Raw genomic sequence first — 27,487 nt, 5'->3', positions numbered from 1 at the left:
GTGGGGTGGCCTCGCTGGCACCTTTCGGATGTTGCGAGCAGCTGTGGAGGTGGGGGGCCCATTTCTGCCCCCTTAATGCTATGTGAAGGCAGAGTGGAGCTGAGCCTCCTGCCAGAGCCGCTCCTGTTTTGGGGAGTAAAAATAGCTCCTACTGAGCCTGCAGGCAGCCTGGCTGAGCTGGAGGGGGGGTCTGGCTGTGTCTTGTGGGGGGCTGTGGCGTGGGGTGTAATGGGGAAGGGGACTTGGTGTTTTGGGGTCTGTTCCCATGCCCCCAGCTGATGGGGGAACCCTTCGTCCTCCCTGATGGAGTGTCTCTGTCCCTCTCCCCAGGGCAGGTGAATGCTGCCGGCTGCCCTGTTCCTGCTGGTACTGGTGCGGCTCATCCGGGCCAAAATGTCAAACCCTCAGCCTGGGAAGGAGGAGAAGCCGGAGGAGACCCTGGCGGAGCAGCCAGCGGCTCCCTCCGTAGCCAAGCCACCAGCACGGCCAAGTCCCCCGACCCCCAACCCACCGCCACGGGCCAGCAAGGCTGTGGTGGGAGAGCAGGAGCAACTCGCTGTGTACAACCCCGCTGCTCTCCGCCGGCCAGCCCTGGCCAAATTTGTGTTGGGGTCCTTTGAGGACAACTCCTCCGACGATGAGCTGGTGGCCGCGGCCTTCAGGGTGGGCAGCCGGCGCAGCAGCCTGGCTGTGGCGGGTGGGACCGGTGCCGAGCCCCCTGCCATGACCGCCCCGCTGGAGCCTGCCACCGGCATGAGGTACGATGCGTGGGGTCGGGAGCAGCGGTGGTACAAACGTGACCCGTTTGGGGTGGGCAGATGCTTTTCGTGGGTGCATTTCTCAGGGACCCTGTTGCTAAAATCGTGGTGTGTACATGTGTGCTTCTTGGAGCCCCAAATCGATGCTCCCGTCCTGCCCCTTTTGATTTGCTGCTGCATGAGAAACCCTGATAATAAGGTTAACAGCAGAACCCTGGGAAGAACAGACATGTCCAAGCGCTATTTGTGACAGCAGTGCCACGTGCATGAGTGCAGCAAGGACTGGGGCAGGGGTTGCTCCGTAACAGTGATTTTGGATGTCAAAGAACAGGGTGGGAAGTGTTTTTAGTGTGCATGGCGTTCCTTCAAATGCAATCCCCAGCGCTGCAGCTGAATTGCCCAATTGCTCCCGTTCTCTCATCGTTTCCTCTTGCATTTTGCTGCTTCTGTCTGGCCCTGCACCGTCACCTGGTGCTGGGAAAGGCTGTGCCGATGCACTGGCCGCAGCCATGCTTGGCACAGGATGGAGGTGCATCAGGGAGCAGGGATTTTCTTTTGTTGCAAGATGAGATTGGGGTCAGTTGAGGTGGTGAGCGTGTGGACGGGCAGTGGCAGGCGCTTCTGGCGTTTGCCCTGCACTTGCTGTCTTTCTGGGTGTCCATTTTGTGCACGAGCATTGCTGGCCGCATTTCATGGGGTGTAAACCCACAAGCTGAGCTGAGCCTTTTGACAGGGCATGTGCATGTGCACGTGCACATGCACTTGGGCTTACACATGCACTTGTGCATGCAAATGTTGCCCTGTGCCCTCAGGGCTGGATCCCACAAGGACCCACTCCTGCTGCCAGGTTCACTTTGCTTCTATTCTGGGGGGGATGCTAACACGCTCCTGGTATTGCACGTGGGGAAACACCGCATCCTGGGAGGAGTGGGGTACGTGGGGAGCTCCTGTGCCGCTCCTGCCCTTCCTCTGCCTTTGCAACCATTGCAGATAAATTATTGAAGGGAGAAAAGTAGCTCTATGGTGGTTTTGCCATGAGTCAATGAAAAGTGGAAGAGCTTTGCTCCATGGGTGGCTTTGCAGCGACTTTTGCCCAGCGCTGGCACTGGTGGGGCCGCAGGGCAGCTCGCTGCTGCCTGCTGGCTTGTGCAGAGCGGCTTCCCGTGCGAGCTCAGCTGACAGCCATTATAAATAACTGGAAACAAAGCGCTGCTGCCCAGCTCCTCCTGGCTGCTCTGCTCCCAGTTAAAAATAAAAGACCTTCGGCTGCAGGAACGTGTTATGAAACCCAACAGCCCACTCACCAAGCGCAGCCCAATGGTGTCTTCTTGCCTAGCTGGGGTTTTGGGCAGTTTCATGCACTGTGCTGCCAGTGGGGAATTGCTGCTGCTCATCTGCGCTTCAACACGGGAGGAATTTCCTTATGTCGCCACCCGAGTCATGTTGTAGATGTAGTCAGTGCAGTTTGCAGGATGGGACGACTGCGCTGGCACAGGCTTTGTGGTGGGGTTCAGGGCTGCGGGAGGGAAGCAGGCAGCGTGGCCGGCACCAGCAGAGCAGCAGAGCTGCCAAGCAGTGCAAGGGATGCGCCGGAGTGCAATAAACCCGGCACCACTTGGTGCAGTGCTCCAGCTAATAGGAAAATACCCTGAGTGCATGGAGAGATCAGGATGTTTCTCAACCTCCCAGGGGGTTTTGGGGGCGGGCTCGTCCTTCTTCCTTTGCTTATTTATAGGGCATCCATGGAATTACAATCAACAGTTCAAAACCTGGCTGAGTTACGAGGGGGGAATGTGAAACTGCTAATTAAAATAGAAAGTTGTTTAAAACTCTGGGCAGAGCTGCAGGAAGGCATGTGCCTGGCTGCCAGGGAGGTCCCTTCCTGCCCGCAGTGGGCTGCCGGTGTTGCCAGACCCTCCTGTGCCGGCCGCTGCCCAGCCAGGAGGTGGGAGGTGTGAGGGCGGCCTTAAAGCGCTGCTGGGGCTGAGCCCTGCGGAGGGGCTGGCCCGGCTGTCCAGCCGCCAGCGCAGCCCGCTCTGACCTGCCAGCTTCAGGGGTGCACGATGGGCTGTGAAACAGGGAATAGGCACCGGAGAGCATGGAAATGCCTTCAGCGGAAAACCATGGTAAGGGTGAGTCTAGCGAGCAGCATGGTGAGCCTGGGAAGGTGTTTTGGGGTCGTGGAGCAGACAGTGCATGCAGGATGAGGTCTGATCTGGCAAGGAGCTGCAGCTGCTGTTATTGCAGGCTGTGTGAGAGCAAATTCCCAAGGCAGCTGCTGGGAGCAGTGCATCACACTCTGCAAGGCTCCTCATGGTGCATCACACTCTTTGCAAGGTTCCTTGCGGTGCATCACGCTCTTTGTAACGTTTCTTGCAGAGCACTGTCAGCTCTTTGCTCCCCGTTTGGTGACCCTAGCACAGCTTGGAATAGTCTTGTAGGGCCACCTCCATCCTCGTCCCTTGGAGACCTGGTGCTCGTGCCATGAGGTTTGGAGGCAGCAATCCTGCTTGCCTTGCCCGGACACAGGTGAAGGGATGCTCTGCGCCATCCCATGTACCTGTTGTTTTTCCTGCCACCCACATCACCCAAACGGGCTGCTCCATGTGTCCTCTGGGGACATGGGGGATAGACACAGCTCTGCAATGGGGCTTGATGTGAACCAGGAGCCACGGGGGCTTTGGAGTAGACCTCAGCTGCTGCGAAGGGGCATTTGTGCATGTAACAATCCCAGCAGTGGGAGGGAGGGTCCGCACTTGGTGCTGCATTTTGTTCCTGTGGGAATCTCCCCATTCCTCATCCCTTGGAGCAGAGTGTGGCGCATTTGCAGCTGTATCCTGGCTGGGAGCTGTTAGTGGTGCAGAACCGGGCATGGCTGTGCTGCAGTGGTAGCAGTGCTCTGGACACACGTGTTCTTCCATGCACTGGCCAAAAACCCTGAGCAGCTCTCAGCTCCCTGAAATGCAAACCCCGGGGCTTTTGTCCAGTGCAGTGGGGTCTTGGGCCAGTCCCCACAGCTGCAAAATCTGCTTGTCATGGTGTTTGAATGAATGTGGACCCACAGCAGCTGGGGGGGTGTTTTCATTGTGAAACACGCTCTGTTCACCCCAAATTGCTTGCCCCATATAACTCAGCCAAAAGCAGTTTTACTCTGTGGTGTTGCAGCGGGTGTTAAATGTCCCTGGAGAGATCCTGGTGCGTGACAGGGAGCTGGGTAGTGAGGAAAGTGAATCCCGACATTCCCTGTGTGTGTCAGCAGGGTGAAGGGTTTTACTGCTTTCTTTGGAAGAAACCACGGAGTGGACATAGTCTGGTCTCCAGTGCCTGCTGCTGCAGCCTGCCGGGCTCTCTGCAGATCTGACCCTCCAGGGAAGCCTGAGCTGGTGGCGGCACGTGTTGTGCCTGGTGAGGGTTTGCTCGCCCAACTGTGGGCTTGCTGATGGCCATCGTGTCCTGCCGCAGGCCTAGCATGTCCGGGCTGCACCTGGCGAAGAGGGGCCGCGAGAACAGGAAGATGGATCTGCAACGGGACTTCACCGTCGCCTCACCAGCAGAGTTCGTCACCCGCTTTGGGGGCAACCGCATCATCGAGAAGGTCTTTCCCCATACGCCCCTGCCTTTGCCCGGGTGGTGGCTCCTTACCGTTCATGGTGGCATGGTGGCATCCTCGAGCGTTGCTCAAGTCTCCCATGCCCGCCAGGCTCAGACTGATGGCAGCCCAGAGCATCCCAGAGCTCTTTGTCCCCCGGCTTCCCCACCCTTGCAGGCTGGGAGAGGGAAACCCTCCCAATGCTGCCCTTGCAAGGCGGCTGCTTGCAGCGCCTTTGCATGGCTGGCACAAAGGCCCAAGTCCCGTTCTTTGTTAGCCCCAGTGCCAGGCATCAAAGCTGCTGTTAAGGAGCCTCCTGCTCTGCTGGCACGTAAAACCAGCTGTTGCAAAGTGCCCATGTTAGCACGGCTGCCCTGCTTTGCTCACCGCCTGCACCCAGTCCTCACCTCTGCGCTGCTGTCCCTTGGAGCCACATGGAGCCCAGCCCTGCACCCCAGCAGCAAGGAAAGGTTTCAGCCTGATGCCCTGTGTCCCTGTCTCCTCAGGTCCTCATCGCCAACAATGGCATTGCTGCTGTGAAGTGCATGCGCTCCATCCGCCGGTGGGCCTATGAGATGTTCCGAAACGAGCGTGCCATTCGGTTCGTGGTCATGGTGACCCCTGAAGACCTCAAGGCTAATGCGGGTAATTCCTACAAGCATCCCAGTGAGGGAAGTTGCCTGCAATGGGGCTGAGCAGGGGTAGCCCTTTCCTTCTCCTTGCACTGCTGCCTGGGACATGGGAGGGTCTGCCCAGTCCGGGGTCACACACTTTCCTCCTGTGCAGCCAGATCCGGGAGTAAATAATTTTTCCCCCCCTCCAGCCTCCCCAGGATGGAGGATTTGGGGAAGGGGTGCAAGGGGCAGCATGCAAGTGGGGTGCGGCTTGGGGGACTGGCTCCCACCACTGCCATGTGCTGTCTTTCAGAGTACATCAAAATGGCTGATCACTACGTGCCTGTCCCTGGGGGGGCCAACAACAACAACTACGCCAACGTGGAGCTGATCGTGGACATTTCTAAACGGATCCCAGTCCAGGTAGCAGCCGCTTTCAGGCCTCCCACCTCCTTGCCAAGGGAAGTGGGTGGGGAAGAAGGGACACTCAGAAACGGGGTGACGTCCCTCCATGCAGTGGACTCGGGTGTGATGCTGTGGGCGATGGGAGGACGTCAGCACAGGGAGGTAATAGCTTGTGCTGCTCCTTCTCTTGTGCCAGGCGGTGTGGGCTGGCTGGGGACATGCCTCGGAAAACCCCAAGCTGCCAGAGCTGCTGCAGAAAAATGGGATAGCTTTCCTCGGTAAGATCTCACTGCCTTCCCAGTGCTGGAGGGAGCCATGGGCATTGGGCTAGTGTGTATATGCATGCCCACTCCCCAGGGACACCGTGCTGGGCGATGACCGTTTTGTGCATCTGGCACGTCTACCCTGCAGCGTGGCAGTCCCCAGGCCGATTTCCTGGAGCTGTCCCAGGAATCCTGCTGTTTTCTGGGTTTTCCCTGTAATGCTCATGCTGGTGCAGCATTTACAGAGGATCGTTGGGTGGGAGCAGACCTTGTGGGCTGCCCAGCTAAGGGACAGCCTGGGCTTCCCTTGGAGAAGGGTCAAGCTCTGTCCTGAACCAGGCAGTGGGGTTGGGGGGGGTTTACCATGCCCCCACTCTTTGCAGAAGGGCTGATGGTGCTGGCTCAGTGGGGATTAGCTTTCTGCAGCATCCGTGAGATGGGGACAGGCTGGCTGGCCCAACTCACCCCTTCCCTCCCTGTTTGAAGGTCCCCCCAGCGATGCCATGTGGGCGCTGGGGGACAAAGTTGCCTCCACCATCGTGGCTCAGACGCTCCAGATCCCCACGCTGCTGTGGAGCGGGAGTGGTAAGCGCCTCATTCCCAGCCCTGCACACCCTCCCCACTCCCCCATTTCTCTCCTCCCTGCCTCTCCCTGTCCCCCAAAGCAAGCACCAGGGTTGGGGTCCCCGGCCCAGCTGGCTGTAGAGTGGCTGCAGATATCGGGGACCCAACTACAGCCAAGCAGCTGCTGGTTCGGGCAGAGGGGTTTTTGGAGATGGGGTAGATGGAAACAGGGGAAATGGCATGTGCCAACATGGGGTCCCCAGTTCCCTGGGCACAGCCAGCATGCCACCCCAGGCATGCCACCCCAGTGGTGACTGCAGCCCTGGCTGTGCCCACAGGTCTGGTGGCCCAGTGGTCTGAGGAGGACGAGAAGCATCAGCAGACTATCAGCATCCCCCTTGAGACATATGCTCAGGGCTGTGTGAAGGACGTGGAGGAAGGCCTGGAGGTAAAGCCGAGCCCATGGGCAGCCGCTTGTCTCCCGTCCACCATTATTTCTCGTTGGAGCCTGTATGCCCTGTCCTTTTGGCTTCCCAGCACACGTGACAGCGATGCAAGGATGTTTCAGCAACAGTTCATCCCTCTGCACAGATGTGGCTCAGGGCAATCCTGCTTGGGGATGCACGGGGCTGGGGCAGGGTGGACTGTTGCAGTGATGGGTTGGGGTCCAGAGCACTTCAGTCACCCCAGTCCTTGTCCCCTCTCAGGTGGCCAAGGGGATCGGCTACCCACTGATGATCAAGGCAGCAGAAGGCGGTGGGGGAAAAGGCATCCGAAAAGTGGAGGCAGCGGAGGAATTTGGTGCCTGCTTCCGGCAGGTGAGAGGTGCCCGGAACCCCCATCCCCATCTGCATCCCCATCCCCATCCCATCCTGGGGCACACAGCAGGGTCCTGCTCCTACTCTGGGTGTCTTGTGCTTCCCCCCAAGGCTTGCTGCAAGACTTGCCTCTGTCCTGCGGGGTGATGCCAGAGCACAACCCTCTCTCTCACCACAGGTGCAGGCGGAGGCGCCCGGGTCCCCTGTCTTCCTAATGAAGCTGGCACAGCACGCGCGGCACCTGGAGGTGCAGGTGCTGGCCGATGAGTATGGCAACGCCATCTCTCTCTTCGGCCGTGACTGCTCCATCCAGCGCAGGCACCAGAAGATCATCGAGGAGGCACCCACCACCATCGCGGCACCCTCTGTCATCGAGGTGATGGAACAGGTGGGTGGACCTGGTCTTAGGGCAGCAGGAGGTTTTAGTGAGAAACTGGTCTGATCCTTGCTGGGTTTATTGTGGTTTTTGGCACCTGAGCCTCCTAAGGAAGGGAGGGACCCCCCAAGCTGATCAGGGAGCCCCAGCCCTGCTTGTCTCCTTCGGTCTGTGCAAGAACACTGCTGCTGTTTTGCTTGGGACACTCTGACTCTGCTGCAGTGAACAGAGGGTCATTACTCCCAATGGTGGTTTCGCCCTGTCCTGCAGTGTGCGGTCCGCCTGGCCCAGATGGCAGGTTACGTGAGCACGGGCACCGTCGAGTACCTCTACAGCAAGGACGGGAGCTTCCACTTCCTCGAGCTGAACCCGCGCCTGCAGGTGGAGCACCCTTGCACGGAGATGATCGCGGATGTGAACCTCCCTGCTGCCCAGCTGCAGGTATCTGAGCACGCATGGGTGACTTTGCAAGGTGTGTTAGATGAAGCAATTTTGTAATTTAGGGAGAAGTGCTGGGCTGGAGCCTGGCAGAGGGAAGCTGTCCCATATAACAGCATGTAGGGTGCAGGCGGAAGCAATGTAGCATCCCTCCTTCTCTTCTGGCTCCCTGCCGGGAGCAGCTGCCTGCAGCGTGGTGCCTCTTCCCCTCACTGTTCACTCACACCATCTAATGATGTCTTCTGGTTGTAATTTTGATGCTAAGTCTTGTTCTGGCAGCTAAAGTCCTTGTTTCTCATGCAGATTGCAATGGGCATCCCCTTGCACAGGATAAAAGACATCCGGGTGCTGTATGGGGAGAGCCCCTGGGGCGATACTCCCATCTGCTTCCACAGCCCCACCAACACCCCTGTGCCCAGGGGCCACGTCATCGCTGCCCGGATCACCAGCGAGAACCCCGAGGAGGTGAGCCAGGGGATGGACTCTCGTGCACTGGCCCTGCACATGGTGACAGGGGGACCGTGCCTCTTGCGGGGTTGAACTGGGCACAGTCATCCCCACACGGACAGTGTTCATGGGCATTGAACCCGTGGGATCAGTGAAATCTGCATGCAGACTGATAAATGGCACAGGGACTCCCCTGTTTACTCTGCATGAGTCTCAAGCCTGGTTTCTCCATCTCTCCTGCTCTGTCTTCACTCAGGGTTTCAAGCCCAGCTCGGGGACGGTGCAGGAGCTGAACTTCCGCAGCAGCAAGAACGTCTGGGGGTACTTCAGTGTGGCGGCGGCCGGGGGGCTGCACGAATTTGCTGATTCCCAGTTCGGGCACTGCTTCTCATGGGGAGAGAACCGGGAGGAGGCCATCTCGTGAGCGTGGTGGGATGGGGTGGAGAATGGCTGTCCTTGGGAAGATTTGCAATCGGTGCATTAGCCGGCTTTTATGTGAGGGGACCAGAACGGTGCCGCTGTGCTGAGCGGCTTTTTTGTGCTGCAGAGACTGTCTGGCCAAAGCCAAAGTTTTCAGACGGCCCTGGTGCTAGGGCCCCAGTTCATCAATCTGATCCTTAAAGACACGTAGTGATCCACTGAACATGTGCTTAGTGCCAGTGAGCGGCATTCAGTAACTGAGCAACATGTAACGAGTCTGTCTTGGGTATTTAAGTGTTTTATTAAGTCAATGCGCACTGTGGGGCTGTTTCATCCAGGCACAAGGGTGCCCAGGGGTCAGGAGCTCATCACCCCGGTCCCTGTGGTTCCCTGGTTTCCTCTGCTGAAAGCCAAGTGCTGCGTCATCAGTCATTAATGGAGGGTTTTGCTCCCTAAAAGGAACATGGTGGTTGCCCTGAAAGAGCTGTCTATCCGTGGGGATTTCCGGACCACAGTGGAGTATCTGATTAAGCTGCTGGAGACAGAGAGCTTCCAGAACAACGAGATAGACACTGGCTGGCTGGACCATCTGATTGCTGAGAAAGTGCAGGTGGGGGAGACCGGCCACCCCAGGGTCGCTGCTCCCCTTCTGGTGTAAGACCCAAATCCTGTTATTTTTGCCCCCCACAGGCAGAGAAGCCAGACACAATGCTGGGTGTCGTCTGCGGTGCCCTGAACGTTGCGGATGCTGCCTTCAGGACATGCATGACTGACTTCCTGCACTCGCTAGAAAGGTGAAGAGCAGGGACTGCCCAATGGGGGCTCAGCCATGCTGCAGGCACAGGGGGCACAGGGATTGCATGTCCTAAAGGGCAGCTCCTGGCAGCCTGTGTGACTCCTGCAAGCATGGAGACCTGAGTTTTTTTCTCCTTGGGCCATCTTCCTTCCCCCTTTTGCTGCAAAAGCTTTGCAAATCCAGAGGCAGTGCCCATGGCACTGCAACAGCTGGGAAACAGGGGTATGTGCCATGGCTCACAGGTCCGGCTTCTCGACTATTGCTTTATCTGGAGAGCAGAAAAAGTTTCACACTGTTGGGAAAACAGCTTTCAAGGGAAAGTGGCTTGGCTGAATGCAGCTTTTGTTTTTGCACTTGAATGTCAAGGTTATTTGTCTGGCCTTGGAGGACGCCTGGGGCTCTCCCCTGTGCCCTTATCTAAGCGTGTTTTGCCTATGTCTGGCCTGCCTCCGGATGCATTTTTACAAGGCACTCACGTGGGTCATTTAAAGCAGATGCCTGTCCCCTCCAGTCACCTTCGCGCCCTCCCGCAGTCAGCTCGGAGCCTGCATGGCCTGACGCCAGCAGCACTGCTGACATCTCACACACTTGGCTCCCCACCAGCACGCAAGGCAAGCAATACTTGTGGTGCCTGACCCGTCTGTTGTGTTTCAGGGGGCAGGTGCTTCCAGCAGCCTCCTTGCTGAATATCGTTGACGTGGAGCTCATCTATGAGGGCGTGAAGTATATTCTCCAGGTGAGGGCTGGGCCATGCTCCTCCCAAACCAGCCACAATGCTTCTCACGGGGACAGGGACGCATGCTCCTGTCCTGAAGGAGAAAGATGCAATAAATACAAGGCTGTCCTTTAAAAACGTGCAACATAAAAATGAGGTTACTAACCTCATTTTAACTAGACAGATATTTTCATACATCCTGTTGCCCTGAGTTTAATAAAGGACCTCCTTTTCTTGCTTTTAAACCCAAGTAGTTGACCTTCATGCAAAAACTCCCTACTCACAATGAAAGCAGCAGGTGGGCCATGAGTTAAACCAGCTCTGGGCTGTGAGTTGAACCAGCTCTTTGGTGCAGCCTGAGGTTGCTGCTTCCTGCCGTCCCTGGCACAGCCCCGTCCTGTGGCAGCATGCTGCTCCTGCACCGGCCCTTGCACCGAGTGCGGGGAGATGCTCCTCACCCCCCACCATTACCACCAGCCCCCAGAAAGGCCCTTGCACGCGTTTCAGGGGGTTGCACTGAGGGGTCTCCCCGGCTGCTGCCTGCAGGTTGCCCGCCAGTCCCTGACGACGTACGTCATCATCATGAACCGCACCCACATAGAGATAGACGTGCACCGGCTGAACGACGGCGGGCTGCTGCTCTCCTATGATGGCAACAGCTACACCACCTACATGAAGGAGGAGATCGACAGGTACCTCCCCACTGGGGCCCCAGCAGCCTTCCCCACTTACCATCAGCTGGTTGGTGAGACCTTTCCCTCTCCTTAAGATACCGGATCACCATCGGCAACAAAACCTGTGACTTCGAGAAGGAGAAGGACCCAACGGTGCTACGCTCACCCTCTGCAGGGAAGCTGCTGCATTACATGGTGGACGATGGTGGCCATGTAGCCGAGGGGAACATTTTTGCAGAGGTCGAGGTGAGTTTTTGCAGAAGAGCCCAGAGGAGATCTGTTCCTGCAATGCTGGTGGACAGCAAAGATGAAACCCATCAACACTGCCACAATGCTCGAGGCACTCTGCGGTGCGCAGGTGCTGCTCATTTGGTGACCATTTAACCCATCCTCACCCAGGTGATGAAGATCATCATGACGCTGGCAGTGGAAGAGGCTGGGCGGGTGCACTACGTCAAGAGGCCGGGCGCGCTGCTGGAGGCGGGCTGTGTCATAGCCCGGCTCGAGCTGGATGATCCCACCAAAGTGAAGACCGTGAGTCTGCCAGGGGCCGGCCACTCTGCTGTCCCCTCCTGTCCGCTCCCAAGCAGCATCCCATGGGGCACCGGGGATGCTCACTGGGGGACAAAACAGAGGAGCTGCCCTGACTGGGGCATCAGCAGGGATGTGTCCCCATGCTGGGACAGGTGGCACTCAGATGGCCATGCTGCATCCCCCAGCTGGCTGTGTTGGGGCTCAAGTGGCTGCTCCGTGTGTCGCGGCGTTGCTCTGTGTAAGCATCCCATGCACACTTACTCAGTGTGCAGAAGCTCACATGCAAGTTTTTAGTGTATCTATAGCACTATATATCTATACATCTCCATTTTTTCTGCATTGTTTTCATGATGGCCCCATCTGGGCCATGACTGGCAGAGACATGAAGCTGAATGTTAGGTGCTTCCTCTGTATCTAACCAAAAGCAGACACTGGAGGGGTTGCACTGGTTTCTCTGGTGCAGCTGCAGCTCTCAGGGGTCTCCGTCCCAAGCTGGCAAGGACCCGGGCCAGCCCACCTCTCTCTGCTCTCTCCAGGCACAGCTGTTCACAGGGGGGCTCCCAGCCCAGCAGACCCTCCCCATCACCGGCGAGAAGCAGCACCAGGTTCTCCGCAATGTGCTGGACAGTCTCACCAATGTCATGAACGGGTACTGCCTGCCTGAGCCCTACTTCAGCAACAAGGTGGGTGCCGGGGGCAAAGGTGTTCCAGGTGTCCTGCCCCATTGCTTTGTGTCTGCCGTGATGGCAAGACAGGCACTGCTGGTGGGTGTGAGCAGCACCAGCTTCTGCTCGCCACAGGTGAAGGAGTGGGTGGCGCAGCTGATGAAGACCCTGCGGGACCCCTCCCTGCCCCTCCTGGAGCTGCAGGAGATCATGACAAGCATTTCGGGAAGAATCCCCCTGTCCGTGGAGAAGTCAATCCGGAAGGTGATGGCGCAGTATGCCAGCAACATCACCTCTGTGCTCTGCTGCTTCCCCAGCCAGCAGGTAAGTGGTGCGGGGGCTGCACTCCCTAGCTTGGCCTTTTTAGCTAGAGCTAATTAGGAGTTTCTGCCTGAATTTGTGCTGCCAAGAGATATTATAAAAAGTTAAATGACTGAGGGAAACATTTGTGGTTTTATGCTTGTTTTTATGCTTGTGTTTTTATATTTGTGCTTTTATATTTGTGTTTCTATATTTATTTGTCACTCTGCATTTTTCACTTGGGGGAAAAAAAAAACAAATGAAAGGCTTTGCATGCAGGAGCACTGTCCCCAGGCAAGTCAGGGAGCTGGCAGCCCTGCGGCTGCACTGGCCCTGAGCTGCACTGGACCCTGTGCCCTCTCCCTGCAGATTGCCAGCGTGCTGGACACCCACGCGGCCACACTGCAAAGGAAGGCTGAACGGGAGGTCTTCTTCATGAACACACAGAGTGTGGTGCAGCTGGTGCAGAGGTGAGCCCTGCACTGTCCACGACCCCACTGGTCTCCCCACCACCACCACCCCCTCACAGTATACTGGGCTTTCTGCTCCCCAGGTACCGCAGCGGCATCCGGGGCTACATGAAGGCAGTGGTGCTGGACCTGCTAAGACGCTACCTGCAAGTGGAGACACAGTTCCAACACGGTGAGGGCTCAGAGGCTCTCCGGAGGGGTCCACAGGGCTCTCTGGGGGGTCTGCAGGGCTCACCATGCTCTGCCCTGCAGCTCACTACGACAAGTGCGTCATCAGCCTGCGGGAGCAGTGCAAACCTGACATGACCCCCGTGCTGGAGAGCATCTTCTCTCACGCCCAGGTGGCAAAGAAGAACTTGCTGGTGATCATGTTAATTGTGAGTACCAAGACACCAGAAATAAAGGCTGGTGGCAGGGAGAAGCCTGTAAGCAGAGGCAAGCTCTGCATTGCTGTAGGACAGGACACGGCTGCGGGTGGCTGTCACAGCCCTGTGCTTTCCTCTTGAAAGCAGGCAGAAACCTGTAAAACCACTTTTCTGCTCCTCTGTTTAATGCATCCCCAGAGTTTGGGTTTTGAATTCAAGTGTCCATTCCTGCCTCATTAGGGGGATTTTATCTCCCCTCTGAAGCCTTGCATTGCTGCACTTGGTTCAAAGAGCAGCATTTTGCCCATTTTAGCACCTCGGGTCTTGTCCCTGTTGCCCGTGCGGGGCTGGGGATGCGGGATGAAGCCATCGCGCAGCGAGGGCCCTGAGCCGAGCCATGGTTGTGTGTGCATTGCAGGACCAGCTCTGCGGCCGCGACCCCATGCTGACGGACGAGCTGACGGCCATCCTCCATGAGCTGACACAGCTCAGCAAGACCGAGCACTCCAAAGTAGCACTGAGAGCCCGGCAGGTCAGCGAGCACCACGCCGTGCCGTGACATCCCCATCCCTGTCCCCATCCCTGTCCCCGTCCCCCGCGCTTCCAGCCACCTCTCCCCTTGCAGGTGCTCATCGCTTCTCACCTGCCCTCCTACGAGCTGCGGCACAACCAGGTGGAGTCCATCTTCCTTTCCGCTATTGACATATATGGAGACGAGTACTACCCTGAAAACCTGAAGGTTGGAAATGGCATGTTTTTCTGCAGAGGGAATTTGGCTTTTGGGTGGCTTTGGTGAGGAAGTCTGGCTGCAAGTGGCTTAGCCTTAAAAATAGCCAAAAAAGTAATCAAAGCCTTGCTGCAGTGTCAGTGCCTGTGCGGAGCAGAGGAGGGGGTGCACCCCGTTTCTGCCAGTCCCCATCCCCTGCTCCTCACCCCATTTGGCGGGGGACTGATATGTGGATCCACATCTGGGTCTGGCGGTGTCCCCATGGGGGGCTGGGTGTGCCATGGCACCCTGGTGGCCAGTCCTGCACAGCCCCATATTAAGGGACCCCTCTGGAACGTGCCTCCCCCATCCTGCAATGGGGCAAGAGGGTCCCACTTCGTCCTTGCCCTAAATTTGCTTTCTTCCCCCAGAAACTGATCCTCTCAGAAACCACCATCTTTGATGTGCTTCCCACCTTCTTCTACCACACAAACCAAGTGGTGCGCATGGCAGCGCTGGAGGTGAGGGCTGGGGGGGCTGCGGGGGGCACACGAGCTCTGAGGGGTGGCATGGATGTGTGCGGTGGGAGCAGGGGCACGGCGGTACCTCCTGCCATCCCCCTCCCAGGTGTACGTGCGGCGTGGCTACATTGCCTACGAGCTGAACAGCCTGCAGCACCGGCAGCTCTCAGATGGCACCTGCCTGGTAGAATTCCAGTTCATGCTGCCCTTCTCCCACCCAAACAGGTATGGGGGCCCATGCACACCTGTCCTGCTCCCCTGGACACAGTCCTTTTTGCAAAGCTGTTGGTTTTGTATCATCTCCTCCATGCAAAATGTGGGGAACTTCAGAGGGAACTGCCTGCTGTACTCTCCCTTTGCCAGTGGAGCTGGATGAGCCTTCTCTGGGTCAGGGTCCCATGTGGGACCTGCATGGTCCCTGTTGGACCCAGGAGTGGTGCCTCCACCCATGGCTGATGGCTGCCTTGCTCCCCTGCGCAGGATGTCCGTCCCTGTCAGCATCTCCAACCCTGACCTGGCCCGGCACAGCACCGAGCTCTTCATGGACAGTGGCTTTTCTCCCCTGAGCCAGCGGATGGGAGCTATGGTGGCCTTTGACAGATTTGAGGACTTCACAAGGTGGGGGTGCAGGGACATGCCTGGCTGGTCATGCACGTGCCTTTTAGGTGCCTCTGCAGTTGTCAGAAAGCAGAAAGGGGTGGAAGAGCCAAAGCTGGCAGCAGCTGTGCCACGCTCAGGGCAGCTTCTGTTCCTCCCACAGCCAGAGGTTGGGGCTGGATATTTTCAGTACAACAGTTACCTGGTGGGGACATGACAGGGTTTCTGGGGACATGTGGAGCCTGGGGGAAGCTTGCCTGGCACGGGTTAAGCATCTCCGCACATTAACACAGCAGAGCTCAGAGCTGCATTTCATGAGCTGTGGCTTTGCCATGAGCTGGCATGTGCCCCTGGGCCACTGCACTGTTAGCCACATCCCTGACACAGCGGGTCCCTGGTGCTGTCCCCTTGGGCACGGGGTGGGCACAATGTGCTGACTTGTCACCCTATCCCCGATGTTTGGGCAGGAACTTCGATGAAGTGATCTCATGCTTTGCCAACCCACCTTCAGAGAACACACTTTTCAGCGAGGCACGAGCCACCACCTATGAGGAGGAGGATGCCAAGGTGGGCACGATGCCTTTGCCTTCCCCCCCAGGTGGTGCCGGGATGGCAGTGGTGCTCCTGGTCAGGGTTGACTGGGGGGGTTTTATTGCCAGAACGTTCGCGAGGAGCCAATCCACATCCTGAACATCGCACTCCGCTGGGCTGACCACATGGAAGACGAGAAGCTGGTGCCCATCTTCAGGGCCTTTGCCCAGTCCAAGGTCTGTCATTGAGTTTGGACCCCCTTTTTGCAGACTGTGCAAGCCAGGGCACCATACCCCAAGGCAGTGCCTCATCTCCACGTGGCACTCCCCAAAACACTGTGCCCCATGGCAGCCACTTGGGTTTTGTTTGCTCCCTCAGTGGAGATGTTTAAGCGCTTGTGACTGGTGGAGTCTTCTGTTTCCATGTAGAAAAATGTCCTCACTGACTGTGGTCTCCGGAGAATCACATTTCTCATTGCCCAGCAGGTGAGTGCAGACTGAGCCGCTGACAAGCAGAGTGACTTTAGACGCATCGTGCTTCTGCCTCCCTAAAATGCCTAGAAACATCTATAAGTACCTTACAGGCATAGAATTGAGTGATGGGTGTACCTACTGAGCATCAAGAGCTGGGAATTAATTAATGAGGGATGCAATGAGTAATTTCTCTCCTGTATTATCCTTTATGCTGCTAATATCTCCAATAACATGTGGTTCCTGTGTGGCCGCTCCACAGCTTTAGGCTGCCTTTAAAAGGCATCGATTACTCCCAGCTCTTTTCCCTTTGGGGGAGGAGGAAGCCTGCAAAGTTTTTTCTTTTTAATAAATTCACTGAAAATCAGAAAAATCCTCTGCGTGCGAGGATTATTCATGTTGTCCTCTCTCTCCCCTTTCCTCTAGAGACAATTCCCAAAGTTTTTCACATTCAGAGCCAGGGACGAGGTAAGAGCCGTGGTTAGAGCAGAGCCCATCTGGCACTGGCTGACCGGCCACTCGCTCACCCCTCCATGCCACGCCAGTTTGCAGAGGACCGCATCTACCGGCACCTGGAGCCGGCACTGGCCTTCCAGCTGGAGCTGAGCCGCATGCGCAACTTCGACCTGATGGCCATTCCCTGCGCCAATCACAAGATGCACCTCTACCTGGGGACTGCCAAGGTGCAGGCGGGCACCGAGGCCACTGACTACCGCTTCTTCATCCGCGCCATTGTGCGCCACTCGGACCTCATCACCAAGGCAAGGCAGCGCTGGGTCGCCTGGGTGTGTGGGCAGAGGTGGGTGTGTTTCAGGTGCAGGGGTTGCTCTGGCCGCCCCTGAGCCGCCTGGTGCACTGCAGGAGGCTTCCTTCGAGTACCTGCAGAACGAGGGTGAGCGGCTGCTCCTGGAGGCAATGGATGAGCTGGAGGTGGCCTTCAACAAAACCACTGTCCGCACCGACTGCAACCACATCTTCCTCAACTTTGTCCCAACGGTCGTCATGGACCCTTCCAAGGTGCATTTCTCAGTGTCCTGCTTCCTGCTGTCAGTGTGGTGCTGCTCTGGGGATGGAGGCTGCGTCATCCCCTGTGCTCGGTACCACTGCATGGACAGGCAGCAACCCACCACACTGGCTGTCAGACCTGGTTGCCGTCCAGTGCCCACCTGACCCTGGATGGGGGTTGAGTTTGGCAGCCCCAGAGGCTCCTACAGCTTAATTTCTGTGTCAGACTTTCACTGGGGGCTGCTTGCTGGGGAGGTGCTGAGATTTCACACTTTGCAAAGATCAGGGCTTTTTGTACAGACTTGGACAAGCAGGCAGTTCACTGGAGGGCACGAGGATGGGTGGCAGGCTCTTCCCCCAGACAGCGTGCAGTCTGAAGGGGTGGGGCTGTGTCCATTCAGGAGGATGTGGGGCACCGTCTTTCCCTCTCCCCAGTGGAGAGGCTGGATGGCAGCGCCAGCCCCCCAGGGATGGAGGGATGGCGAGAGGGTAGGGGCTTGCCCAAAGCAAATCTGAGATAGCTGTTTGGGATGGAGATGCAATGGGGCTACTCCAGCCTTGGCACTGGGGACAGGAGTGTCCCCAGGGCCACAGACCCATCCATGTGCTGTCCTGTGCCCAGATCGAGGAGTCAGTGCGGTCCATGGTGATGCGCTACGGCAGCCGCCTCTGGAAACTGCGGGTCCTGCAGGCTGAGGTGAAGATCAACATCCGCCTGACACCCACTGCCACCGCCATCCCCATCCGCCTCTTCCTGACCACCGAGTCTGGCTACTACCTGGACATCAGCCTCTACAAGGAAGTGAGGGACCCTGGCACCGGCAGTGTGAGTAACTGCAGGCAGCGGCTGCAAACGGGAACCCAACCACAACTGCTTGAGCAGCTATCAGCTATGGCAAAGCTTTGGGGTGGTTTCTGCAAAAATCGTCATGCACCTGCAGTGCTGGTCTGTTCCAGAGCCCCCAGGACTGTGCGGCAGCATTCCCAGGGCTGGCCCAGTTTCACTCCCCTCTGCGCTGCATCCAGTTGGGCACCCTGGGGTGATGCTTTGCTCCAAAATGCTGCTGAGCTCCAGGGGTGTTGCTGGTGCTTGGTCACGCAGTTTTTGGTCTGGGAGGTAAAGGCCAGTGTTTGGGTGTTACGTGTCCTTGCAGCACAGCAGTGTTACACTTTGTCTCCTCAATAGCAAAGAGTGGGGTGGAAAATCATATTGTTTGGTCGAGTAGAGGCACAGGCATGAACATCTTGGCCAGGCAAAGCTCAGCAGCACTCCAGCCCCACAGGGCTCTTGCACCTTAATGTTGCAGAGAGGACTCTTCCGCGTGCTGAGGGAAGGCAGCCAACGCTCTGCCCTTCTCTCCAGATCATGTTTCAGTCATATGGGGACAAGCAAGGGCCACAGCACGGGATGCTCATCAACACCCCCTACGTCACCAAGGACCTGCTTCAGGCCAAGCGGTTCCAGGCGCAGTCCTTGGGCACCACCTATGTGTATGATTTCCCTGAGATGATCAGGCAGGTGAGTCCGGCTGAGCAGAAAGAGGCTCCAAATTATTGCATTTGCTTTTCTTCCCCACCTTCCCCAGATATTTCCATCTGGGGAAAAGGCTGCTCTCCCCTCAGCTGGCAAATGAGAAAAAGAGCCAAAAATAAAGTTTTTGGTTATATGAAGCAAAAATAACCAAACCCAACATTTTTGGTTGTATGGACCATTTCTAAACCGATTCCTAGCTCTTGCAAATTGCTGTAGTCATACTCATGGAGGATGTGGACCAGAAAGCCCCATGCAAGGAGGTCTGCAGCAGGGTGGGGGCTCTAACACAGTTTTGCTCAGCCTGAGTCCCAGCCTGCTGCAGGAGTGCGCATCTACACTCGGCGATAGCCTTGGAGCTGCCGCAGCCCTGTGCTTTCAGCTCGTCCTGTGTGCGGTGTCTCTGCAGGCTCTCTTCAAGCTGTGGGGCTCCTCAGAGCTGTACCCCAAGGACATCCTGACGTACACTGAGCTGGTGCTGGACTCGCAGGAGCACCTCGTGCAGATGAACAGGGTCCCTGGAGGGAATGAGGTAGGGGGTGTGATTTGGCAACAGGGAGAGAGGGAGGGGCGGGAGGAAGCTGTGCTGCAGCAGGTGGGAATGGCTGGTGGCTTCCTCAGTCCAGCTGTGTTTAAAGACCGGGAGATGCTCCTCAAGCAAGCATCTCAAGTCTGTTGGTTAATGCAGTTTGCAGCTCAGACCCCATTTCTCTGGAGGAGCCTGCCCTGTGACCTTGTGCTGTTTTGGGACAGGTGGGGATGGTTGCTTTCAAAATGAAGCTGAAGACTCCCGAGTACCCAAAAGGCCGGGACATCGTGCTCATCTGCAATGACATCACGCACAAGATCGGCTCCTTTGGGCCAGAGGAGGACCTGGTCTTCCTGCGGGCCTCGGAGCTGGCACGGGCCGAAGGCATCCCCCGCATTTACATCGCTGCCAACAGCGGTGCCCGCATCGGCTTTGCTGACGAGATAAAGCACATGTTCCAGGTGGCCTGGGTGGACCCTGCGGACCCCTACAAGGTGTGTGGGCACCTCCCCTCCTGCCATCACAGAAAATAACAGAGGACTTACTTGGGGAAGGAAGGACAAGAGCTAAACTGGGACATAAAACTGTGGGATCAATGCTGGGGGGTGAACACACATGTGCACCCACTGCTATGGGGATGGTTCCCTCCGCTTTCCCCAGCGGGGCGGAGATAAAGGTGACAGTGGTGGCACGGCTGCTCTGTCCAGCCCTGGTCCTTGAGCCGCTGTTGATGCATGGCGTGGGTTTGGGTTGGGTTTGGAGAGGGGCTGTGGCCCATATGAGCGTTTGCATGGGGGGCTCCACAACTCATCCTTCTCCTCTTTATTTCCAGGGGTTCAAGTACCTGTACCTGACTCCCCAGGACTACACAAGGATCAGCGCCATGAACTCAGTGCACTGTGAACATGTGGAGGAAGGGGGCGAGTCCAGGTCAGCCCCACTATCCCATGGGGCACACAGAGCCACGCCAAGCCTTGCCCTGCATCCCTGCCGGGATGCAGCTCCCATATCCTGGCTCAGCGTCCTGCCAGACACATCATGCAAGTGAGTGCTTCACCCTGTCCTGCCCACACCACCATGGCTCTGCTTTCCCTGCAGGTACGTCCTCCTGGACATCATCGGAAAAGACAATGGATTTGGGGTGGAAAACCTGAGAGCCGCTGGTACCATCGCCGGGGAGTCCTCTCGCGCTTATGAAGAAATAGTGACCATCAGCATGGTACAGCCAAGGGTCCTTCCCCTGCTCCACTCCTCCCCTCTCTCCTACTTGCTTTTAATGTCACCCTGGGAGGAATAACAGGATGCAACAAGCGACCTGGTGTAACTCCTGCAGAGCCAGGGAGTACCATTCTCCTGGTGCTTGTGGAGCCTGCTGCAGCCCTTTCTCCTCAGTAACCCTGTATGTCCTTGTGTGTGTGCCCAGGTGACCTGTCGTGCCATTGGGATCGGTGCGTACCTGGTGAGGCTGGGCCAGCGTGTCATCCAGGTGGAGAACTCCCACATTATCCTCACCGGGGTCACGGCTCTCAATAAGGTACTGTGCTCGAGCCATGTGTCCTCCCCAGCACTGTCCCTCACACCACTACATGTGTGGGCTCCTTCCCTGTCCCACAGGTAGAGGTGGCAGTTCCCTGCGTGATCACCTCATGGGACTTGTGTGGAGGAGACACAGGGGAACTGCAACTGGGCTCTTCTCACTGAGAATCAAGAGAATTCCACCCTGCAGCTATTTGGTATTGCTTTAGGGGCCAGTTCGTGGTGCATCGCTCCTGGAGCAGGGCTGGATGTCAGAGCTGCCATGGGGACTATTTGGCTCCGGTCCCAGGGGCAGGACCCATCTCTGGGCAGAATCGCACTGGTTTGAGCTGATTTAAAACCTGCTTAGCTAAACTGATGCACTTGTGTGGCCCTTTAGGTGTCTAAAGCAGAGAGTCCTTTTGCTTTAACATCACCCTGGTAGGCAGAGGTAGAAATTCAGCCTCAAACCAGAGGGAATGTGCCTGTACAGAGGTTTGACTTAACAAACAGAGCAAGGAGGGGTGGCTCCTTGTGCTAGCAGAGACCAATCTGTGTTTCTATTAATAATCCTGGCTAGGTGTTGGGACGTGAAGTTTACACATCCAATAACCAGCTGGGAGGCGTGCAGATCATGCACAATAACGGCGTTTCCCATGTCACCGTCCCAGATGACTTTGAGGGGGTCTACACCATCCTGCAGTGGCTCTCATACATACCCAAGGTAGGAGGGTGCTGCAGGATGGTGATGTGGGGTGTTACCCCCTACCTGGCTGGTGACCTGCCCTTCGGGGCTCTCCCTTGCAGGATAACCGGAGCCCAGTGCCTGTCACTGCCATAAGCGACCCCATCGAAAGAGAAATTGATTTTGTCCCTTCCAAAGTCCCCTATGACCCCAGGTGGATGCTGGCAGGGAGACCCCATCCAAGTAAGTGTGGGCAACCTGAAACATCTGCAGCAAGGCTCCCAAATGTATCTTGTAGCTGCAAACCCCCCATTCCAGGTGCAGAAGGTGCTTTTTGCTGTGGGTTGGTGCACAAGGAGCCTTTCAGTGCTCACTGTTGCGCCACTCCATTTTTTCCTGTTGCTCTGCAGCTCTCAAGGGGACCTGGCAGAGTGGCTTCTTTGACCAGGGCAGCTTCCTGGAGATCATGAAGCCGTGGGCTCAGACAGTTGTGGTTGGCAGAGCGAGGTACTGCTGGGAGCAGGGGATGGAGCCCCGGGGCAGAGCGCACTGCAGGCAGGCTGCACACATGGTCAAGCACACTCAAGCCCTGGCCGTGGCACTGCTTTTGGGATGGTGATGGGGGAACCTCTTTGGTGGGGCTGGGGTGCAGCATGGAGGGGAACTGGCCTCTGCTGAGGCCACCCTGCCTCACTGCAGGCTGGGAGGTCTCCCTGTGGGTGTCATCGCTGTTGAGACTCGCACCGTGGAGGTGACGATACCTGCAGACCCTGCCAACCCGGACTCAGAGGCGAAGGTGTGTGGGGAGACCTTAGTGCGGCCAAACGGCAGCTGGGAGGAGGCTGGAGGGGAGAGCAGGAAAAAAGCTTAGTGTAATCCTTTGGCATGTATTGATTTTCCTTAAAGACTGGTGAAACCAAGGGTGCTTGGTCAGTTTGTTTTCTTCCAGGTCTTGCACACCATGTGCCACCAAGCTGCCAGCACAGTGTGCCAGGAAGCACTGGCACCGGTCTCAGCACTGCTGCTTGCCATCTTTTGCAGATAATCCAGCAGGCTGGACAGGTTTGGTTCCCAGATTCTGCTTTTAAAACAGCCCAGGCTATTCGGGACTTCAACCGGGAGCATCTCCCGCTGATGATCTTCGCCAACTGGCGAGGCTTCTCCAGCGGCATGAAAGGTACCCATGCTTGGGATGCCCAGATCCCTGTGCTGTGACATACTGCCGGCACTCCTGCCACTCCACGGGCTCCTGGGATGACCCAGCCTACCAGGGTCCTGCCCATGCCACTCTGGGATGTGGGGTTGGGCTGGGGAGGTGATGGGGCATCACCAGGACCCAGGTCCAGGGCTTGAGGGCTTCCTGCTGGGCTGGTTTTGGGGTGCTTGTTTGGTCTCTCCAATGGAGAAGGTGGCTTTTGGCAGCTAGGAGGAGGTAAGGGGCAATAGCCTGGCCCATGGCAGTCAGGGCACCCAGCCACTGAGTCCCTTTGACTTTCAGACATGTACAACCAAATGCTGAAGTTTGGTGCCTTGATTGTCGATAGCCTCCGGGATTTTAAGCAGCCTGTCCTAGTCTACATCCCACCACACGCAGAGCTGCGGGGAGGCTCCTGGGTGGTCATCGACTCCACCATCAACCCCCTGTACGTGGAGCTCTACGCGGACAAGGAGAGCAGGTCAGCGTCCAAAATACACATGCATCCTCCGCAGGCCACATGCAGAGAAATGAGAGCAGGTGCATGGGGTCTGCAGAGTCAGTCCTGCTGGCAGAGACTTCTGGTCACTTGAGATGTGTATTTTTTACCCTTGAGTTAATCAAAGCCATCAGCTAAAAGTTCCAGGGCTCTTACAGAGCAGCGTGGCAAGTATCTCCTTGGGGATATCCTCCTGCGTCCAGCGAAGGCTGTGGGCGAGTAAAACATGGTTCTGGGGGTCAGGAGGCCTTTTCTCTAACCTGAATTAATGCACATTGGAAAAAGCTGTAAGGATTGGGAGGATAGACAAGAATCCCAGACTGGAAACAAAACCCTTTTAGGTTTTCTCTCTCCCTAATTCTTAGAAGAAAGAGTTGCCTAGACCTCTTGTCCCAGGACTTTTTCTCCCGTGCAGACCAGGCCCTGCTTTACCAAACTTTCCTTCCAGGGGAGGCATTTTGGAGCCTGGAGGAACAGTGGAGATCAAGTTCAGAAAGAAAGATTTGGTGAAGACCATGAGAAGGATCGATACAGTCTATGCCAAGCTCGTTGAGCAGCTGGGTAAGGGAAGGGCGTTTCAGCTTGTGGGCATTGGTAGCAGTAAGTTAAAACATGAGGCTCAAACACAACGGTGGCAACCATCAGGAAATCCTTTAGTGTTCCTCTGTGAAAATTCTTCATGGCTTCTTGATGGTGGAGCCTGCCAAAGGGATGTGGGGGTACTTTAAAACACCTGTATCTCCTGGGGGCTTCATAAATGGTGCTGGAGTTTTCTCCCGTGCTTTGAGATGAAGAATGGCAATGGCCATGCTGAGTCAGTACCTAATGAGATGACACATAGTCATTACAGGGCTGCACAGAGGCTGTTTTTAATGCACTGGGTCTCCTTTTGCCCTGTGATCGGCTCCTGCCTGCAGTGGATGGTGGGGCTGCTTTGGGAGGTCCTTGCCCCCATGCCCCTCCACCCTGCTAAAACATGGTCCCACAAAGTCCTTGCAAATGCCACCTCCCACCTCTCTTGTAGCAGGCACTGAACACAGTGCAGCCCCTTCGTGGCCATGGTATTCTGTGGCTGGGCTCTGGGCAGAGTTGTAAATGTACCAAAGCAAAGGAGCATGACACTGGGTGCCCCATTTCCTGGCGGGGGTGGCTGATGTAGCAGCACAGAGCAGAGCCCAGACCCCGTGGTGGCCTGTGGACCCCATCACAGGGGCAGTGGGTGGGCTGCTCAGCATGGCGTGTCCCACAGGGACCCCCGAGCTGTCCGAGGCACAGCGCAAGGAGCTGGAGAAGCAGCTGAAGGCCCGGGAAGAGCTCCTCCTGCCCATGTACTACCAGGTGGCCGTGCACTTTGCCGACCTGCACGACACCCCGGGCCGCATGCAGGAGAAAGGCGTCATCATGGTGAGCCAGAGCATTGGTGGGAAGGGACTTGGCACAGGGAGTTTTGCAGTGGTGGCACAAAGGCAGGAGGCAAAGTCCCCTCCCGGGGGTCTGGGCTGCAGCTCAATGTGCTGTTACTGCCCTGGGTGCTGCTCTCCACTCCAGCCCACCAGAGCTGCTTTCAAACCTGCCGGTGCGAGCTGTGAGTGAGCAGTTGCTCCACATCAGCTCCTCTTCTTTCTGCAAAGACAAACCCAGGCTCTGCCTCCATTTCTGCAGGACATCCTGGAGTGGAAGAACGCCCGCTCCTTCCTCTACTGGCGGCTGCGACGGCTGCTGCTGGAGGAGGAGGTGAAGGCGGAGGTCCTGAAGGCGAACAGCGAGCTGAGCCACATCCACATCCAGTCCATGCTACGGCGCTGGTTCATGGAGACAGAAGGAGCCACGAAGGTACCCCCTGGCTTCCTGAGGCATCCCTGTGGCCAGGGGTGTCCCGAGGGCTGTCACCTTGCTCTCCTGTTGCTTGGCCATTTCGTTGGTGCCTCCCTGAGGGTTTAAACATGCAATGGGAATTATCATTCTGCAGCCTGTGCCAGGGTGGGCAGCCAAGCAGCCCTGAGCCTGGGGCTGTCTCTTCAAAGTGGGTGACCTCTGTTGGATGCTGGTGCTCAGCAGTAGCAAGGTGGCCCCCAAATAAACACAGGCCTCCTCATTTTCTACCGTCAGATAGGGCTTCCCAAGGCAGAAGAGAGATTTGGGGTCTTTGTATTTGAGCTGCTCTCAAGTGCAAGTGCCATCACGTGCACATCGCCATGCCAGTCCTGTGCCTGCTGAGCTGGGAAGTGAGGGCATGCAAAGAAAACATATTTTACCTTAACTTCTTGCATCTTAAACAGTCCACAAAGCTCTCCCCAGTTTCAGTTTCTGGACTGAACCTTTTCTCCAGTGGCAGTTAAATGGGAGTGGGGGAGCATGCCATGCTGTGCCATATGTGCAGGACTGAAAAGAAAAATCCCATTGCCTGGTTGTGTCATGGGAGGATCAAGCCCAAGGATGCAGCAGAAAGGGGGGCTCAGGCTGCGCAGGCAGCAGGACCCCCTGTCCATGGTGCTGCTCTCCCCAGGGCTACCTTTGGGACAACAACCAGGTGGTGGTGGAGTGGCTGGAGAAGCACATGCAAGAGGACGACGGCACCCAGTCAGCCATCCGGGAGAACATCAAGTACTTGAAGCGGGACTACGTGCTCAAGCACATCCAGAGGTGAGTGGCCACAGGAGCCGGGATGCAAAGCGCAATGCTGTCCCCTGGGTTGGGGACAGTGGGTGGTGGAGACGAGGTGGTTCTTACTTCAGCCCCTGAGGCAGCTGCCCTCTCCCATCTGCCTTGCAGCTTGGTCCAAGCCAACCCTGAGGTGGCCATGGACTGCGTCATCCAGATGGCTCAGCACATCACCCGTGCGCAGAAGGCCCAGGTCGCCCGTCTCCTGTCCACGGTAGATAATGACAGCCCATCTTGAGCCAGTGGCCGGTGGCGTGCAGGCCAATCGCCGCAGGGCAGGAGGGGCACCGGGACACGCTGCTGCTCAGAGGCCAGACCTCACCTCCTCACCCGGTTTGTCAGCCCTCAAACAGAAGCCTGGGACTCTTACTTGTGTGCCTAAATAAAGGATGCCAGTGTTTGTATTTTAGGCCATGAAGATGGTCTCTCCATCCATGCAGAGTTCCCTCTGGCGCTGTGTTCATCAGAGGGGCGGCTTGGCAGAAGATAAACTTGGCCCAAGCCAAGTCTGGAATCTGGAGCCGGTGCAGAGGTTGGTTTTAAAAAGAATCTAAAATCTTTTACTGTGTTTTAGTTGCAAGCCCTGGCCTTAGTCTTTAAAACAAGCACCAGTGTCAGACATGTCTCATGAGACTGAATGGAGCTGGAAGTACAAACTGACTGGCCCAGGCACCATGGGGGAGCGGGATGAAGGAGGAGGTCTCCGTATGGCCACGTTGAAGCTGACCAGGCACCGGCACAAGGAAATACAAACCCTGCTTAAGAAGCAGTCCCAAACTAATGTTTTATAATAAACTCAGGAACTGTGAGGAGCAATTTGTCTCATCCTTTCCCTTGTTGGGGAGCAATCAGTAGATGTGACTATGAGTAGCTGATGGCTCAGAAAAGACATCAGCGAGCCATGCTGGGAGCTGTTGCAGCGGGAGCATCAACCGTTCCACCACGGTTTGACTGACCCAACTGTTCCTCTCGCCCATCTTGTGTCCTTTCTGGCTCCTGCCACAGTTCCTTTGGGTGTTTTCAGCCTGCAGCTCCTGTGGAGGATGGAGAGGAGGGAGGACACAGCTGCGGGTGCTCCTGCCCCAGCGAGCCGGTCCCTCTGCTGAAGCACAGGAGCCAGGGTGAGCTCTCCGTCTGCTTGGACCCGCACCTTGCTTCTCAGGTGGCCTTTACTCAGTGTGGCTCATGGAGGGGAAATTTGAATACATGCTTTCCAGTGCCTCTGCCTGTGCGGGTGCGTCATTTCACCAGCACAGGTTTAGCTTTGGCTCGCAAAGGGGGAGGCAGGGTGGCGATGGAGTGTGGGACGCCTGGTTCAGGTGCAGTGCTGTATTGCCGTGGTGCGGAGGTGTAGGACACCTTCTTGGTCATGCCTGGGGTGGGGGTCCCGCCAGGGTCTGTGGGGAGGTCTCCCTGTCCTGGGGCTGGGGGTGGAAAGGGCTTTATGAGGTGCTTGCTGGTTTGAAAGGTGTCACCACATTTTGTCAGGGAAGGGGGGTGCTGACGCTCACCATATGGGAGCCAAATCACTGCCAATAAAGGGAGCACAGTTCTCAAGGAATTTTTCCTGAACTCTGTGTCTTTTGTCATTGCATAAACACCGCAGATGTGAGCAGGGGCCGGTGGCTCTGCCGCTGTGCAGACCCCTCTCCGCAGCACAGAAACTGCTCTAGAACAGAGCAGCTCGTAGCAGCCCTCCTGCGGACGCCTGGCCCTAAACCAGACCTCTTCCACACATTTAGGCACAGAGATTTTCAGGAATATGACAGAATGGAAAAAGAGTTCATACAGTAAATATCCGTAAACTCTCATTCTCCTGGAGGATTTGAGC

The 27,487-nt window shown here is 56.8% G+C and overlaps 1 protein-coding gene across 1 annotated transcript; it reads left to right on the top strand.

Annotated features, from left to right (window-relative positions):
* The first annotated feature begins 339 nt into the window (after positions 1–339).
* ACACB (acetyl-CoA carboxylase beta) lies at positions 340–25,894 on the top strand. Its single transcript, XM_009479111.2, has 52 exons — positions 340–758; positions 4,221–4,353; positions 4,854–4,992; positions 5,275–5,384; positions 5,563–5,644; positions 6,116–6,214; positions 6,532–6,641; positions 6,901–7,011; positions 7,190–7,399; positions 7,658–7,828; positions 8,129–8,290; positions 8,529–8,692; positions 9,152–9,302; positions 9,383–9,486; positions 10,143–10,224; positions 10,750–10,895; positions 10,973–11,123; positions 11,277–11,411; positions 11,948–12,094; positions 12,212–12,400; positions 12,746–12,846; positions 12,930–13,018; positions 13,099–13,223; positions 13,630–13,743; positions 13,837–13,950; positions 14,349–14,438; positions 14,545–14,663; positions 14,919–15,056; positions 15,503–15,602; positions 15,695–15,802; positions 15,995–16,051; positions 16,463–16,504; positions 16,582–16,797; positions 16,898–17,053; positions 17,664–17,867; positions 18,405–18,560; positions 18,982–19,104; positions 19,326–19,595; positions 19,934–20,031; positions 20,200–20,320; positions 20,525–20,635; positions 21,197–21,340; positions 21,424–21,544; positions 21,712–21,808; positions 22,001–22,097; positions 22,343–22,478; positions 22,800–22,977; positions 23,444–23,556; positions 24,245–24,399; positions 24,658–24,828; positions 25,502–25,638; positions 25,768–25,894. Exons 1-52 carry the CDS (start codon positions 340–342, stop codon positions 25,892–25,894), a joined length of 7,143 nt encoding a protein of 2,380 aa, XP_009477386.2.
* Positions 25,895–27,487: the final 1,593 nt, after the last annotated feature.

The sequence above is a fragment of the Pelecanus crispus genome, chromosome 11, assembly GCF_030463565.1.
Source record: "Pelecanus crispus isolate bPelCri1 chromosome 11, bPelCri1.pri, whole genome shotgun sequence".
Lineage (NCBI taxonomy): Eukaryota > Metazoa > Chordata > Aves > Pelecaniformes > Pelecanidae > Pelecanus > Pelecanus crispus.
The sequence above is the reverse complement of the archived record's forward strand: the minus strand, read 5'-3'. Positions and strand labels throughout refer to the sequence as shown.